Source organism: Babylonia areolata, chromosome 6, assembly GCF_041734735.1.
Source record: "Babylonia areolata isolate BAREFJ2019XMU chromosome 6, ASM4173473v1, whole genome shotgun sequence".
NCBI classification, from domain to species: Eukaryota; Metazoa; Mollusca; class Gastropoda; order Neogastropoda; family Buccinidae; genus Babylonia; species Babylonia areolata.
In genome coordinates this window covers 52586523-52602902 of record NC_134881.1, presented here as the reverse complement: position 1 = coordinate 52602902, position 16380 = coordinate 52586523, and the positions used below count along the sequence as shown (strand labels likewise).

The window sequence follows — 16380 nt, the reverse complement described above, 5'->3', positions numbered from 1 at the left end:
TACATCCGGGCCAGCTACATGCCAGAAGCAAAAAAAAAATGTAATGTCATGTCCATGCTATCTTCTGAGCCGGGAGTTAAAAGATTACTAGATTCACTGAGATCGAGAGGGCAAGTGAAGGCCGAGCTCGATCGATGGAAAGTTGATTTAGAAAAAAAAAAAAGTTAATATTTCTTAACACGCTTTTTAGTTTAATAAAATTTTAAAAAATCCAAGGTTGTAACGTTAACAGTATAGCCGAAAATGAGATATTGTCGTTATTATATCGGCAGTGCATGTTTCTTACATCATTATTGGTAGTTGTAGCAGCAGCAGCAGTGGTAGTAGCATGAGGATGGTTGTTATCGTTTTTTTTGTCTGTCTATTATTATCATTACTATTATCATTTTTAGTAGTGGTAGTGGTGGTGGTAGTGGTGGTGAGTTTAACGACCAAGTGGCGATATGCCCCTGAAAGGTATTGTCAAACTCAAATAAAGGGTAGTAACTCTTTCCATTTACTTGTTACTTGCAAACGGAGGAAGTTACTACCCTTTATTGTTTACTCCTTCACTTTGTTCTTTCTTATTTTTCAAACCACCTATCAAATAAGCATACCTGTATATGAAGGTGTCTTTTATAATGAGGATAATGATGGATTTGTACACATATATATGATAGTCAGTCGTGTCCGACTATGACCATCACAGGCAACTGCTGTTCCGACTATTTGGGCTAGAATTTGATTATAGTGGAGAGTGTCTTGCCCAAGTTACATCCCCACTCTCTCGGCCAAGAGGGTTTTAGGACAGTCGGCGTTGGGATGGTTCCCAAAGGCCAACTAGCCCACAAGGCTGCAGCACTAAGAACCAGTGCAATTTTGCCTCCTAGTTTGAGAGTCATAGTCCTTGACAAAAGACTAAGCTGTAAATGATTTCCCATTGACTGGAGAAACCATTGACAATACAGCTCTCACTTTGCTGTTGGCCCAAATGTAAACTTATGTTAATCTGTGATATAAGCCGAGTGTTGGGATTACTAAAAGCATAACAAACTCAGTGAGTGTTGTACAGCTTCAGTGTGTGTGTCAGTGAGGGGGTGGGGGGGGGAGGGCAGAGGGGTGGGGGGAAGAGTGAGTGGGTGACAAAGGTGTGTTAAGTGGATGTGTGTGTGTGTGGGGGGGGGGGGGTGGGGGGGGGGGTAATACAAATTTCTGTGAAACATGCCTTCTTTACAGCATAAATAAATAAACGAATAAATAGATAAGAAAGCCACATTAAAATCTCCCTTTCGATAAGCAGACAAAATCTTAATTATAGCAGTCAAAGTTCAGATGAAATCTTAATTATAGCAGTCAAAGTTCTTTAATAATCAAACGGGGGAAAAAATGCTGCTCTTCATCCATATTATGAGTAAATTTCTATAAAAACAAAAAACAAAAAAAAACAAAAACAAAAAAAAACCCACCTTTGACAACAATTACAAAAGTGTGCACAACCATATGGATACCGTAAAACTCACAGCAGAAAACAGATACCGGTAAATGTAAAAAAAAAACAAACTTATTTACAGAATACAAATTTCTCTTGATGGACATTTGGTGTACAATCACACAGTTAGAGCACACACAAAACATGTCAGTTAATAACATTCTGACAATTGGTGTGAACAACGAACAAGCCTCTTTAGCAATCAATGAAAACAAAACAATCGTTGAAATCACTATGTGAAATATATAATGAATACTAATTCAATATTTGTAACACTTACACAAATGGACACACTTCAACTAACAGTCACTGAATGAGATATATATTTTGATGACAGTCTCTCTCTCAGATGGGCACACTTTAACCCTTTAAGCCCTGAGTTCCTGGGCAATTTTAACCCTTCTGCCTGAGCTCCTGAGCCAAAATTTGCAAATAATTGGTATTAAACCCTTTGAGCCCTGACCACCGCTTTACCGGTGGCAGAGAAAAATGACATAATGCCCAGCCACTGGTTGAGCGGTGTGTAAACACTTGAAGCGTGCAGAGTCTCAACCTGGCCCGTCAGGGCAGAAATCAGGGACAAAACGTACGACAAAACAACTGTACACAACGCAGCAAGTAATTGATATGCTTGATGATTTATCGGAAGTAGAGTATGACAATGATTACTCTGATAGTGAGGTGGAATTCGAATCGGATGATTTTGCTACAGATAGTGATGTTGAAAATGAATCTGAGCATGCAGAATCAGTTGATCAAAGGAGGCATGTCAGGTTGAAACTCTGCACGCTTCATGGTAGAAATCGATCTTTTTTATCCAAAGCACATGCCCAAAACACAGTGAAAAGGCGCGGCAATGTTGGTACTACGTTCGATGACGTCAGAATATTACGGTTTTTCTGATTGGCTCCTCAATATAAGTCAACCAATAACAAAACACAACACAAGTGTTTACGTGTTTTACATGTGGTCTGAATGCTAGTCTGTCCGATGAAATGAAAACCCAAGGCCCTGTGGAGTAGCACATCATTAACACAAACCATGATATAAACATCAACATTTATCATGAAATTACACCTAGCTCTAATACCCAATACATAATCACAATGTAAGTGAAAATAATGCACAGATGTTTATTTTATTAGCAAAGGGTTAAAAAAAAAAAAAAAGTTCTTAAAAAAGAGAAATTAAATACCCCACAGTGTTGCTGTTGTTGTTGTTTGCTGTTGTTGTTGTGTTTTGTTTTGTTTTTATATCTAAGCTGAATCACTTTCACCTCTGAAAACCTATCAGCAACAGTCCTTTACAGCTGACAGCACTTTCCAGTTTGAAGGGATCCTTCCACAACATTATTTTTGTCCTGAAAAAAAAAAAAAATCCTTGCAATACTTCTTCACAGTTGAAACACATTACTGTCTGAAGGGACTTGAATATCAATAATCATTACATTATTTTACTGTGAATGACATTAACTCTCTCCATACGAACGGCGAAAGAGACGACGTTAACAGCGTTTCTCCCCAATTACCACCATCAAAATATTACAAGCGGAAGGCTCTTACACTGAAGAGGTAAATGTTGACAAAGAATACCACAATTCTGACGACGGAAGCTAAAGGTTGGATCATTCAGACACCCACTGGACATCCGAGGGGTCTGTGTAGAGGAGAAGAGAGGACTGGCCATACTGAGTGAGTTAATACCACTCAAGACACCTTCCAAGTCATGTTCAACTAAATCTCTCTGTCTCCTCATCTGTTTTTGTCTCATTTATTGTTTTGCCTTCGGGGAAAAACCCTCTGGGTAAAAATCCATCGCTTCCTCAGCTCACTTTGCATTGTAACCTAAGTTTGTGATTTTTTTCCATCCATACATGTGAGTAAACCACAATCTTTAATATGTTTTCTTTTAATATCTGAAGAGACTGTCAGTGCAGTTACTATCTCACATCTCCCCTCTCCTTCCCCAGAAACAAAACCAAACAAAATCAGACTGCTGGGCCATGTACTCTCACATCTCTCCTCCACCCTTCTAAAAAAAAAAAAACAAAAAAAAAAAAAAACCCAACAACAACACTGTCAGTGTGAATACGAACTCCAACAACCCCCTCCATCCCCTCCCAAATAAAAAAAAAAGACCAACCAAAAAACCACCATCATTTTCATTATTGTCATGGCAGATAAGCATTTAAACAATACATTTTTTTTTTTTTTATTTTTTTTTTTTACTGTGATTCGATGAAGCCTTAACTGCATGGAAATGTGTCATCACACATCAGGAGGAATGTTAAAACTGATGGGTTTTTTTCAACAAATAGTAAAGAGTGGTAACTCTCTCCATTACACAAGGTACACAACTTCAAGTCAGAGATGCTTACGCTACCGATTCAGCTAGCACACAGGTAAATAAAAGGTACATTGGAACAAACCCAGACACTTCCCCAAAAAAGAAAGCGCCGGGCCTGTCCTCATACCGATCATTTGACATGTGCACACAGCAGCAAAGACAGAAGAAATGTGCAAACACATGATGTTTTTTTGTGGGTTGTTTTTTTTTACTTTTTTGCATTCATTACCGCTTGTTTCTCTTGTTAGATTAACTAACGACTTCTCTTTTACGAAGCCCATTAAGTGATTTTTGGTAATTGTGCTTTGAGAACTATTTCAAATGTTCATCTCCGATTCCACACTCCTTCTGCCCGGTTTCCCCCAACTCACCATTCATCACCACCCCCCTCCCCCCAACTCACCATTTATCACCACCCCCCTCCCCCCAACTCACCCTTCATCACCACCACCCTCCCCCCAACTCACCATTCATCACCACCCCCCTCCCCCCCAACTCACCCTTCATCACCACCACCCTCCCCCCCAACTCACCATTCATCACCACCCCCCTCCCCCCAACTCACCCTTCATCACCACCCCCCTCCCCCCCAACTCACCGTTCATCACCACCACCCTCCCCCCCAACTCACCCTTCATCACCACCACCCTCCCCCCCAACTCACCCTTCATCACCACCACCACCACCCAACTCACCCTTCATCACCACCACCCTCCCCCCCAACTCACCCTTCATCACCACCACCACCACCCAACTCACCCTTCATCACCACCACCCTCCCCCCCAACTCACCCTTCATCACCCCCCTCCCCCCAACTCACCCTTCATCACCACCCCCCTCCCCCCCAACTCACCCTTCATCACCACCACCCTCCCCCCAACTCACCCTTCATCACCACCCCCCCTCCCCCCAACTCACCCTTCATCACCACCACCCTCCCCCCAACTCACCCTTCATCATCACCCCCCTCCCCCCCAACTCACCCTTCATCACCCCCCTCCCCCCAACTCACCCTTCATCACCACTCCCCTCCCCCCCAACTCACCCTTCATCACCACCCCCTCCCCCCCCAACTCACCCTTCATCACCACCACCCTCCCCCCCAACTCACCCTTCATCACCCTCCCCCTACCCCCCCACCTCACCCTTCATCACCACCACCCTCCTCTTCCTCTCCTTCCTTTTAAATGGTGACGTTCAAATGTAAAAAAAAAAATCAACACTCTAAAAAAATGTCTACAATCACTAGTATGTGTGATGACGGGACGTTAAACAAAATTCCATCATCCTGTCATGGCAGACAGGTTGACAGGACCGCTGGAGAGTTCCGTGCCTACATGACTTAGAGAGGTGCATCACATGATCTGTGCTCTCGAAGTTGATTGGCTCTCCAAAATTCCGAGCAACAACAAAGGCAATCGGATTTTCACTATTTTTTTTTGTCTGTGTATGTATACAATGGCACTTCATTGACCAGAGTTTTGTTGTAGCAATGGAGGCTGTCAACAGAAGAAATGGAGGACAGCACATGTTTGCTGCTTCTGTTTATATCGGTCGACTTTGGCAACGCTCAAATTACGAGTAAAAGCGTGATGCACATGCGCGAGATCCAAGATGGCCGCAGAACTCTCCAGCGCTCGATTCCCATACAAAAAAAAAAAAAAAAAAAGCTCAACAAGATGACCAACCAGCTGGACAATTTTCCATCCCGGGACGTGTCAGGAATAACGGCCTTCTCTTTTTCTTTTTTCTTTTTTTTTTTTTTTTCTTTTTTTTTCTCCAAACTCCAGGTTCACAACTTGTTCAAGTGAACAGGACACGGCCCCACAGGCAAGGGAGTGCCCACCAGATGTAAAGGGCTCTGCAACAAGTAAAACCCACGTTGCAATGACAGTAACTGTACGTTTATATACAGACTGACATATAAGTTTACACTTGGGGCCAACAGCAAAGTGAGAGCTGTGTCATCAATGGTTTCTCCAGTCAATGGGAAATCATTAATTTTACAGCTTAGTCTTTTTGTGAAGGACTATGACTCTCAAACTAGGAGGCAAAATTGCACTGGTTCTTAACTTATGCATTTCTCAGTAGATTTCTACAGTTTTCCTGACTTTTCTCCCCCCCCCCCCCCCCCCCCCCCCCCCCCCAATCACTTAGTGCACATTAACACAGCAACAAAAAGGTTGTACCTGACAAAATTCTGCAGAAAAATCCACTTCGATATAGGAAAACAAATAAAATCGCAAGCAGAAAAATATACCAAAAAAAAAAAGGGTGGCGCTCTCGGTGTAGCGACGCGCTCTCCCTGGGGAGAGCAGCCCGAATTTCACAGAGAAATCTGTTGTGACCAAAAAGAGTAATACAATACAATACAATACAGTACAATACAGTACAATACAATACAATACAAAGTGATCAGGGGAACACTCACCAGCTCAGGAACTGGCCCTCTCAGCCTGCAGTCCAGCCGCTGAAGGAACAGAGCCAGAAAGAGCTGCAGTTCCAGCAAGGCAAACCACCTGCACACACACACACACACACACACACACACACACACACACACACAGAGAAAAATTATTATGAGGGTAAGTTTGTTTGTTTAATTGTTTTTAATTCATTATAATATTCATGTGGAGTGATGGCCTAGAGGTAACGCGTCCGCCTAGGAAGCGAGAGAATTTGAGCGCGCTGGTTCGAATCACGGCTCAGCCGCCGATATTTTCTCCCCCTCCACTAGACCTTGAGTGGTGGTCTGGACGCTAGTCATTTGGATGAGACGATAAACCGAGGTCCCGTGTGCAGCATGCACTTAGCGCACGTAAAAGAACCCACGGCAACAAAGGGGTTGTTCCTGGCAAAATTATGTAGAAAAATCCACTTCGATAGGAAAAACAAATAAAACTGCATGCAGAAAAAAATACAAAAAAAATGGGTGGCACTGTAGTGTAGCGAAGCGCTCTCCCAGGGGAGAGCAGCCCGAATTTCACACGGAGAAATCAGTTGTGATAAAAAGGAAACACAAATACAAATACACACGTTCAAACATATCGCCAATTTCCCCACTTTCAAACCCAGTGTCCTCCCCCTCCTTGCAGTCAACATTTCCACACACCTGCCAGGACACTGGTAGCGTCCCCCCCCAAAGGCGATGAAACCTTCCAGAAACACGTTCCTCTCCACATCGCCTCGCTCCCACCGCTCCTGCAAGCAGCAGGTTTGTGGCGATTAGTGTAGTGTGGTGTAGTGTAGTGTAGTGTAGTGTGGTGTAGTGTAGTGTAGTGTAGTGTAGTGTAGTGTAGTGTAGTGTAGTGTGGTGTAGTGTGGTGTAGTGTAGTGTAGTGTAGTGTAGTGTAGTGTAGTGTAGTGTGGTGTGGTGTAGTGTAGTGTAGTGTAGTGTAGTGTAGTGTAGTGTAGTGTAGTGTGGTGTGGTGTAGTGTAGTGTAGTGTAGTGTAGTGTAGTGTGGTGTGGTGTAGTGTGGTGTAGTGTAGTGTAGTGTAGTGTGGTGTAGTGTAGTGTGGTGTGGTGTGGTGTGGTGTAGTGTAGTGTGGTGTGGTGTAGTGTAGTGTAGTGTAGTGTGGTGTGGTGTAGTGTAGTGTAGTGTAGTGTAGTGTAGTGTAGTGTGGTGTAGTGTAGTGTGGTGTGGTGTAGTGTAGTGTGGTGTGGTGTAGTGTAGTGTAGTGTAGTGTAGTGTGGTGTAGTGTAGTGTAGTGTGGTGTGGTGTAGTGTAGTGTGGTGTGGTGTAGTGTAGTGTAGTGTAGTGTAGTGTGGTGTGGTGTAGTGTAGTGTAGTGTGGTGTGGTGTGGTGTAGTGTAGTGTAGTGTAGTGTAGTGTAGTGTAGTGTGGTGTGGTGTAGTGTGGTGTAGTGTAGTGTAGTGTAGTGTAGTGTAGTGTGGTGTGGCATGACATGGCTTAGCATAGCATAGCATAGCGTAGTGTAGTGTAGTGTGGCATGGCTTAATGTAGCGTAAATAGTGTAGTGTAGTGTGACATGGCTTAGCGTAGAATAGTGTAGTGTAGTGTGGCATAGCCGAGTGTAGTATACGTAGTGTAGTTTAGTGCAGTGTACTGTAGCGTAGCATAGCGTACCGTAGTGTAGTGTAGTGTGGCATGGCTTAGCGTAGTATGGCATAGTGTAGTGTAGTGTAGTGTGGCATGGCTTAGTGTAGCATAGCGCAGTGTAGTGTAATGTGGCATGGCTTAGCGTAGAATAGTGTAGTGTAGTGTAGTGTGGCACGGCTTAGCATAGCATAGCGTAGTGTAGTGCAGTGTGGCATGGCTTAATGTAGCTTAAATAGTGTAGTGTACTGTGGCATGGCTTAGCGTAGAATAGTGTAGCGTAGCATAGCCGAGCGTAGTATACTAGTGTAGTTTAGTGCAGTGTACTGTGGCGTAGCATAGCGTACCGTAGTGTAGTGTAGTGTGGCATGGCTTAGCGTAGCATGGCAGAGTGTAGTGTAGTGTAGTGTAGTGTAGTGTGGCATGGCTTGACATAGCGCAGCATAGTGTAGTGTAGTGTTGTGTAGTGTGGCATGGCTTAGAGTAGCATAACATAGCATAGCATAGTGTAGTGTGACATGGCTTAGCGTAGCACAGATTAGTGTGCGTGTGTGTGTGTGTGTGTGCGTGTGCGTGCATGCATGCGTGCGTGCGTGTGTGTGTGTGTTTTATTTCTCTCTCCTGCACACACACACACACTCTCTCTCTCTCTCTCTCTCTCTCTTTTCACCCTCTTATGTATTTCTGTTAACACCATGCCTGAATTTTCATTTAGTATTGTGTAGTGTAGATCCTATTCAGAGTGGGAATTGGATGTAAAAGAAAAAAAAGCACACCAGTGCTTATCTATTATCCTTGAACTAAAGAATTTGCCTTGCCTTGCCTTGTCTTGTCTTGTCTCTCTCTCTCTCTCTTCTCTACATTTGAAGAAAAGTTATGTTGAACATGCATAAGGCTATAAACAGGCCACCAAATGCACCAGCCAAGAGAAAAAAACAAAACAAAACAAGGCCTTCAAGACTCACTTGTGATACACTTTTTTTTTTAAATCCAAGCTTTTTATGTATTGAGTATAATTTCAAAATGTAATGTTTAAGATGAGAAAGATCAGTTTAAAGCGAATTAAGTCCCCTAGCATTAATTACAGAGTAATTTCCCTTTCTTACTATCTGCACCAAAACGTTTGCAAAATAAATAAAACTTCCATGCTTAGCAAAAGAAGTTCCTGTTTGAACGAAAAATGATAATAATGACTGCTCTTGTTGTTGGGTCAGAATATCAGATCAAAGTGCCACGATTAGAAAATACAAAAAATATAAGTATAACAGTAAATGCAGTTTGCATATAATTAGGCTTTCATTTTTTTTTTTTTTTTTTTTTGGTGCTCATTCCAGAGGTGCAATATTGTTTTGAACAAGATGACTGGAAAGAACTGGATTTTTCCTATTTTTATGCCAAATTTGGTGTCAACTGACAAAGTATTTGCAGAGAAGATGGCAATGTTAAAGTTTACCACGGACACACAGACACACACACACACACACACAGACAACCGAACACCAGGTTAAAACATAGACTCACTTTGTTTGCACAAGTGAGTCAAAAAAAAACAACAGAACTGAGGTACTAACAATCCTACCGGCACAAACTCGTCAGGATCAGGGAAGAAACGTGGGTTGCGGTGTGCCCATAGAGGGGAAACCATCAGCATGTCTCCTGCTGGAACTGTCATGCCCTGAAAAAAACACACACTCGGTCAGCGCACACACATACACACACACACACATATACTGTCATGCCCTGTAAAAAAACACATCACAGTCAGTGCATGGTCACACACACACACATATACTGTCATGCCCTGTAAAAAAAAAACACATCACAGTCAGTGCATGGTCACACACACACACACATATACTGTCATGCCCTGTAAAAAAAAAACACATCACAGTCAGTGCACGGTCACACACACACATATACTGTCATGCCCTTTAAAAAAAACTCATCACAAGTCAGTGCATGGTCACACACACACACATATATACTGTCATGCCCTGTAAAAAAAAACTCATCACAGTCAGTGCATGGTCACACACACACACATATACTGTCATGCCCTGTAAAAAAAACACATCACAGTCAGTGCATGGTCACACACACACACATATACTGTCATGCCCTGTAAAAAAAAACACATCACAGTCAGTGCATGGTCACACACACACACACATATACTGTCATGCCCTGTAAAAAAACACAGTCAGTGCACGGTCACACACACACATATACTGTCATGCCCTGTAAAAAACACACAGTCAGTGCACAGTCACACACACACACACACACACACAGGACACCATGCACTGACCTTGACGACCACAGGATCCATGACCCGACGGGTGATCACTCCAGGGGACCTGAGACGAATGGCCTCCAAGATACATGACTTCAGGTAGGTCAGTGAACCCAGGGCGTCCTCGCTCACTGCAACGCACGTCGTTCACTACCATTATCGTCTTTTCGTCTTATTTCATCTATTCTTTTTTTTTTTTTTTTTCTTTTTTTTTCTTTTCCTGCATTTGATTTAATTTCATTATCTGTCTGCTTACTTATCATCATTGTTGTCTTATTTATTTATTTATTATTATTATTATTTTATTATTATTATCATTGCTACCTTTTTTTATATTGTAGTTATTATTTATTTATTTATTTATGTAAGCTTATCTATTATTTATTCACCTTTTTTTCTTTTTTTTTTCTCAAGGCCTGACAAAGCGCGTTGGGTTACGCTGCTGGTCAGGCATCTGCTTGGCAGATGTGGTGTAGCCTATATGGATTTGTCCAAAGGCAGTGACGCCTCCTTGAGCTACTGAAACTGAAACTGAAACTGTCTGCTTACGTGTTTTTTTTTCATGTTATTCTTTCATTTATTTATTTATTTGTTTACTCATTTATTTGTTTATTTAATGATGTATCCAATCATTTGTTTATGGACTTCTCTTTCTTTTCCTTTTTCTCAAGGCCTGACTAAGCATGTTGGGTTATGCTGCTGGTCAGGCAACTGCTTAGCAGATGTGGTGTAGAGCGTATATGGATTTGTCTAAACGCAGTCAAAGAATACAAAAAAAACCAAAAAAAAAAAAAAAACACCAGGTGCAAGGCCATCACACCACTGATCACCTCAAAGAAATAAAGGTAGAGAGATGGAGCGGCCGTCAGTCTAGTAGGAAAGGTAGAGCACGATCCTTTGCAAATCAAAACAATATTGGCATAATTTCCAAACCAACATTGCGCAAATTCTTTAAAACGGAACAGAGTCTCTGTGGGCTTTTCCAAGTACAACAGACTGAGCAGCACGCTAAACGCCACATTCAGAGATCTTTTCCCACCCCTCTTGGAGCAAATCAGGGGCAGCACGTATGTATGTGTGTGTGTGTGCATGTGTGTGTGCACGCGAGTGTGTAAGTGTACACACTTGTTAGGAGAGCTCTGTGCACACATGTATGTATTTGCGTGTGTGTGTGTGTGTGGGTGTGGGTGTGCGTCGTAGGGGCTACGGTGTGTGTGTGTGTGTGTGTGTGTGTGTGTGTGTAGAGGATGGGGAGGGTGTATGCAGGTCTGTATTGTGGGAGCTACAGATTATCGGAATGTGCGTGTGTATATATATATATGGGGGGTGGAGGGGGGACGGCGGTATGTTCGTATGTGTATTTGTGTGTGTGTGTTTGGGGGTGTGGGGGGGGGGTATGCCGTGGAAGCTGCGATACATTGGAATGTGCGTGTGGGGGGAAGGGGGTGCAGGTTAATGTGTGGGATGGTGTGTGTGTGTGTGTGTGTGTGTGTGTGTGTGTGTGTGTGTGTGTGTGTGGGATGGTGTGTGTGTGTGTGTGTGTGTGATGGTGTGTGTGTGTGTGTGTGTGTGTGTGTGTGTGTGGGATGGTGTGTGTGTGTGTGTGTGTGTGTGTGTGTGTGTGTGTGTGTGTCGGGGCTTGTGTGCTTTTATGTGTAGTGTTGGGCCTGTGCACTTTTGTATGTGCTTTCATGTCTGTGAAACTGCATGTCTGGTGTGCATGTGTGTGTGTGCGTGTGTGTGTGTATGTGAATGTGTACGTTTGAGTATGTATGTGTGTGTGTGTGAGTGTCTGTATGTCAGTTTACATTTATTTGCTTATTTGTTTATTTATTTATCATCATTACTGTCTTTTTATTTTATTTGTGTAACTATCTTATTTCATCTTTTCCTATATTTTATTTTATTATTTGCTCTTTTTTTTTAATGATATCTGAGTGTTTATCTATTCATTCATGTATTTATTTATTTATTCGTTTATTTATCAATTCATTAGTGCATTTATTTATACATTAAACCAATGATGAATCCATTATGCACTTTTTAAAACTTTTTTTTTTAATCTCTCAAGACCTGACCAAGCGCGCTGGGTTACACTGCTGGTCAGGCATCTGCTTATCAGATGTGGTGTTGCGTATATGGATTTGTCTGAACGCAGTGACGCCTCCTTGAGTAACTGAACTGAAAACACACACACACACACACACACACACACACACACACACACTGATACACCCCACCCCCCCTCAACACACACATAGATCGAATACGCACGTTAAAGATCCTGTAATCCATGTCAGCATTCGGTGGGTTATGGAAACAAAAACGTGTGTGTGTGTGTGTGTGTGTGGAGGGTAAGGGAACTTGGGGGGGAAATGTAACCGCTGTATATTGTGTTAATTGCTTGAGTGTATTTAGCTTTATGTGTTGTTTTTTTTTTTTTTCTTTTTTTTCTTTTGTCCAATCTTAGTCATGTTGTAAGCGTGTTGGACTTGGCTGTTGGCTGAGATATTGTGTAGGGTGAATGACAAGCCTGTGGATGCACAATTTCCAAATGGATGAATAAAAAATGTATTGTATTGTATTGTATTGTATTGTATTGTATTGTATTGTATTGTATTGTAAAAGAAGCTGACCTGAGGAGGAGGAATTTTGTTTAATGTCCCGTCACACATATCGGTGACTGAAGACATTTTGTTAAAGTATTTATGAATACATCTGAGTATTATCGGTTAGAAGGGGTGGGAGATGTGGATGAATGGAGGGTTGGGAGAAACTGGGCAAATGAGGGTAAAAAATGTGGGTGAAATTTGGAAGAAAAACAAAACAAAAACAAAAAAAACCCAACTAAATACAGTTACAGGAAATTACTTAAAGGACTTCGTAAAAGAGAAGTCGTTAAACTGACAAGCGAAACAACTGATAATGAATGCAAAAAGTAAAAAAAAAAGCTGACCTGACCCCGTGGCGCCAATCTTCATTATCACTTCCTGTCTGGCTTTCTCTGTGACCTTTTCGTTGGAGAAGATTAGCGCCAGAGTCCAGAACATGATCTGGATGATCATAAAACGTCAATATTATACAGCATGCTAATTCCATACACACATGCACAAAAAATCAATAATCATGATGGTATTTATATAGCGCTGAATCTTGTGCAGAGACAAATCTAAGGCAAGGTTCTACCATGGGAAAACGCAAAAAAATCTTTTTTTTGCATGAGATGGGGTTTTCCGTGATTTAGATTCCAAAAACCCTTACTGATTTCGTAGTATCAATGCCTTCTGCAGTCGAGTTTCATAAGTATTTTTAAATAATTATTTTCTGAGGTATGTATGTTAAAATTAAAACAGAAATGTAGCTAATTAATTATGCATAAACTTAAAAAAAATCATATCTCAGCTTCTACTGAACATAAAAACAAAATTTAATACCTTCTAAGCGCTTTCACACCAGTCATTCACACACAGGCATAAATCAAGAACATGATCTGAATGATCATATAACGTTGATGAAATACAGTACATAGTGTCATATATAATGCTGATTCCACACACACACACACACACACGCACACACACATGCACAAGAATCAAGGAAAATGTATTCCTTTGACCCCTTTTGGGGTGGGGGTGGGGGCACATATTAGCAACAAATCCCTTGCTTCAGGTACAGAAAACATTAAAAGTCAAGTAAAACTTCTTTTTTTCGGGGGGGGGGGGGGGGGGGGGGGGGGCAGGGGGGGGGGGCGGGGGGTGGAGTTGGGGAGTGCTGCCTTCTAAGCGCTTTCACACCAGTCATTCACACACAGGCATAAATCAAGAACATGATCTGAATATTCATATAATGTTGATGAAATAAAAGCAGCACTCTCACAGGTATGGCGTTGGCCAGAGAGGCCCACATCAACAGCAGACTGTAGTTGGGGGCGTGTCCCTCGTCCACCAGGTCCAGCAGGGACTGATGCACTGTCTCCGTCTCTGTCTCTCCGTCTCCCTGTCCCTGTCCCTGTCTCTGTCTCCGCCGTCTCTCCTCCTCCGACACCCGGCCAAACAGCCGCAGCAGCCATGCTCTGGAGCTGCTCCACTCCCTGAAAAACTCGTCAGTGTTTTTTTTGTTTTTTTGTTTTTTTTAAATAGGTCAGGTCTGGTGAGGTCAGGTCAAGGTGGAAAAAATAGGTCAGGTCAGGTTGGGTCAGGCCAGGTCAGGCTGGGTCAAGCTGGATCTAAATCATGGCAGTGCAGACCTTGTGATATATGTGAAGTTTTATTTGTGACAGTCCACCATAATTAAATTCTAACCCAGATAGTCAGGACAGCAGTTGCCTCCTCTGCTGTTCTGATGGTCATAGCTGAAAACAACTGACTATCATACATTTGTGTCAAATGCATATATACATGTACACACGACGGGCGCAATAGCCGAGTGGTTAAAGCGTTGGACTGTCAATCTGAGGGTCCCGGGTTCGAATCACGGTGACGGCGCCTGGTGGGTAAAGGGTGGAGATTTTTACGATCTCCCAGGTCAACATATGTGCAAGCCTGCTAGTGCCTGAACCCCCTTCGTGTGTATATGCAAGCAGAAGATCAAATACACACGTTAAAGATCCTGTAATCCATGTCAGCGTTCAGTGGGTTATGGAAACAAGAACATACCCAGCATGCACCCCCCCCCCGAAAACGGAGTATGGCTGCCTACATGGCGGGGTAAAAACGGTCATACACGTAAAAGCCCACTCGTGTGCATACAAGTGAACGCAGAAGAAGAAGAACATGTACACATATGATGTAAAGTGCTCAGCAGCAAATGGCTTGAAACTGTTTTTATTACACTTAAAAAGAGCAAAAGTTACTATACTTCTTTAAACTGTTGCTCTCTATTTCATTCTCTCAGCGTCTTTCAGATTTCTTTTGACGTCATACGGTGAAACTGCAACCATGAGCGTCTGTATCTACCATGAACAGCACTGTCTTAACACTGCTCATAAACTCAATCCAAAGCTGTCAAAATAAACAGCTGTAATCTAGATAAAGCAACAGACAGGTAGGCAGGTAGGCAGGTAGGATGGTAGACAGATAGACAGACAGACAGACACATGCATACAAGCGAATCCTCCATCATAGTAAGAATGACACTATACTAAAAAAAAAAAAAAAAAAAATGCCTTCCTTGTACATTTCTTTTGAAATGAGAAGTGGATCTATTCTATTTATTTATTTATTTATTTATTAAGACTTCTTGCTATAGCGCATGTTCTTGAAGCTCTATGCGCTTTACAGTAGCACTAAAAACATTCACTCAAACATCCCCACACAAACATATGACATATAATTTGAAACATAGGTAAAAGAGGGCAATTTTAAAAGAGGTCATGTCAATTGATTAAATCAAGAAATGTAACAGGTATAAAAAAAAAGGGGGGGTGGGGGAAGATAAAAACGAAATAATGATAACAACACAAAAGTAAACAATAGAAATTGAAAGAAGAACACAAGCATGTATGCACACACATACGTAGGTACATACATACATACAAAACACACACACACACACACACATGCGCTTATACATACGCACGCATGCACCAACAAACGCACGCATACCCAGACACACTACTCACGCACTCTTTGAATGACACACACACATACACGCACCTACAGGCACACATACACACACAATCACAGATCAACAATCACAGATCAACAATCAAATAATGCAAACTAACTTCAACATTACATGATAAAACAGTTCCTGCTAAGCATTTCCCTGAAGAAACACCCCACACCACAACACACAGATCAAAACTAGAAAGATGAAGCAAATGTTCACACACACACACACACACACACACACACACACACACACACACATACAGTGAAAAGATGTTAAACTAAAGAACGAAACGAACAAAACACACACGCGCACACACACACACACACACACACACACACACGCACATACACACACGAATGACAAACAACTGAAACAGACTACAACATGACATGATAAAGCAATACTCATCAAACATTTCAAGTAAAAACGTATGTACATTACATTTATGAAATTAAACCTGAAAATGTAAAAAAAAAAATTCTATGTATCGAAAAAAACACTCACACCTCCACCCCGCCCACATACACTAACACGCACACACACACACAGAGAAGTGGATTTCCCCATAAACCGGCAGCCTATCCACCCCAACCCTCCTCCCC

General features: G+C 42.1%; 1 protein-coding gene across 2 annotated transcripts in view; it reads right to left on the bottom strand.

Moving 5' to 3' along the window:
* Positions 1–1346: 1346 nt before the first annotated feature.
* Positions 1347–16380, bottom strand: part of LOC143283143 (24-hydroxycholesterol 7-alpha-hydroxylase-like) — a 22803-nt gene continuing 7769 nt past the window's right edge. Inside the window, exons 6-13 of one of the 2 annotated variants that reach the window (XR_013055357.1) lie at positions 14042–14255; positions 13122–13218; positions 10181–10296; positions 9452–9547; positions 6928–7016; positions 6247–6334; positions 5504–5676; positions 1347–2828 (exon numbers count right to left, since the gene is read on the bottom strand). Coding sequence is in view for 1 of the 2 variants with exons in the window: in XM_076589286.1 (XP_076445401.1) it covers positions 5608–5676; positions 6247–6334; positions 6928–7016; positions 9452–9547; positions 10181–10296; positions 13122–13218; positions 14042–14255 (769 nt within the window). In the remaining variant the exon portion in view is untranslated. Of the gene's footprint in view, positions 2829–5273; positions 5677–6246; positions 6335–6927; positions 7017–9451; positions 9548–10180; positions 10297–13121; positions 13219–14041; positions 14256–16380 lie in introns of those variants that run through there. The other variant, XM_076589286.1, reaches the window with a different exon arrangement.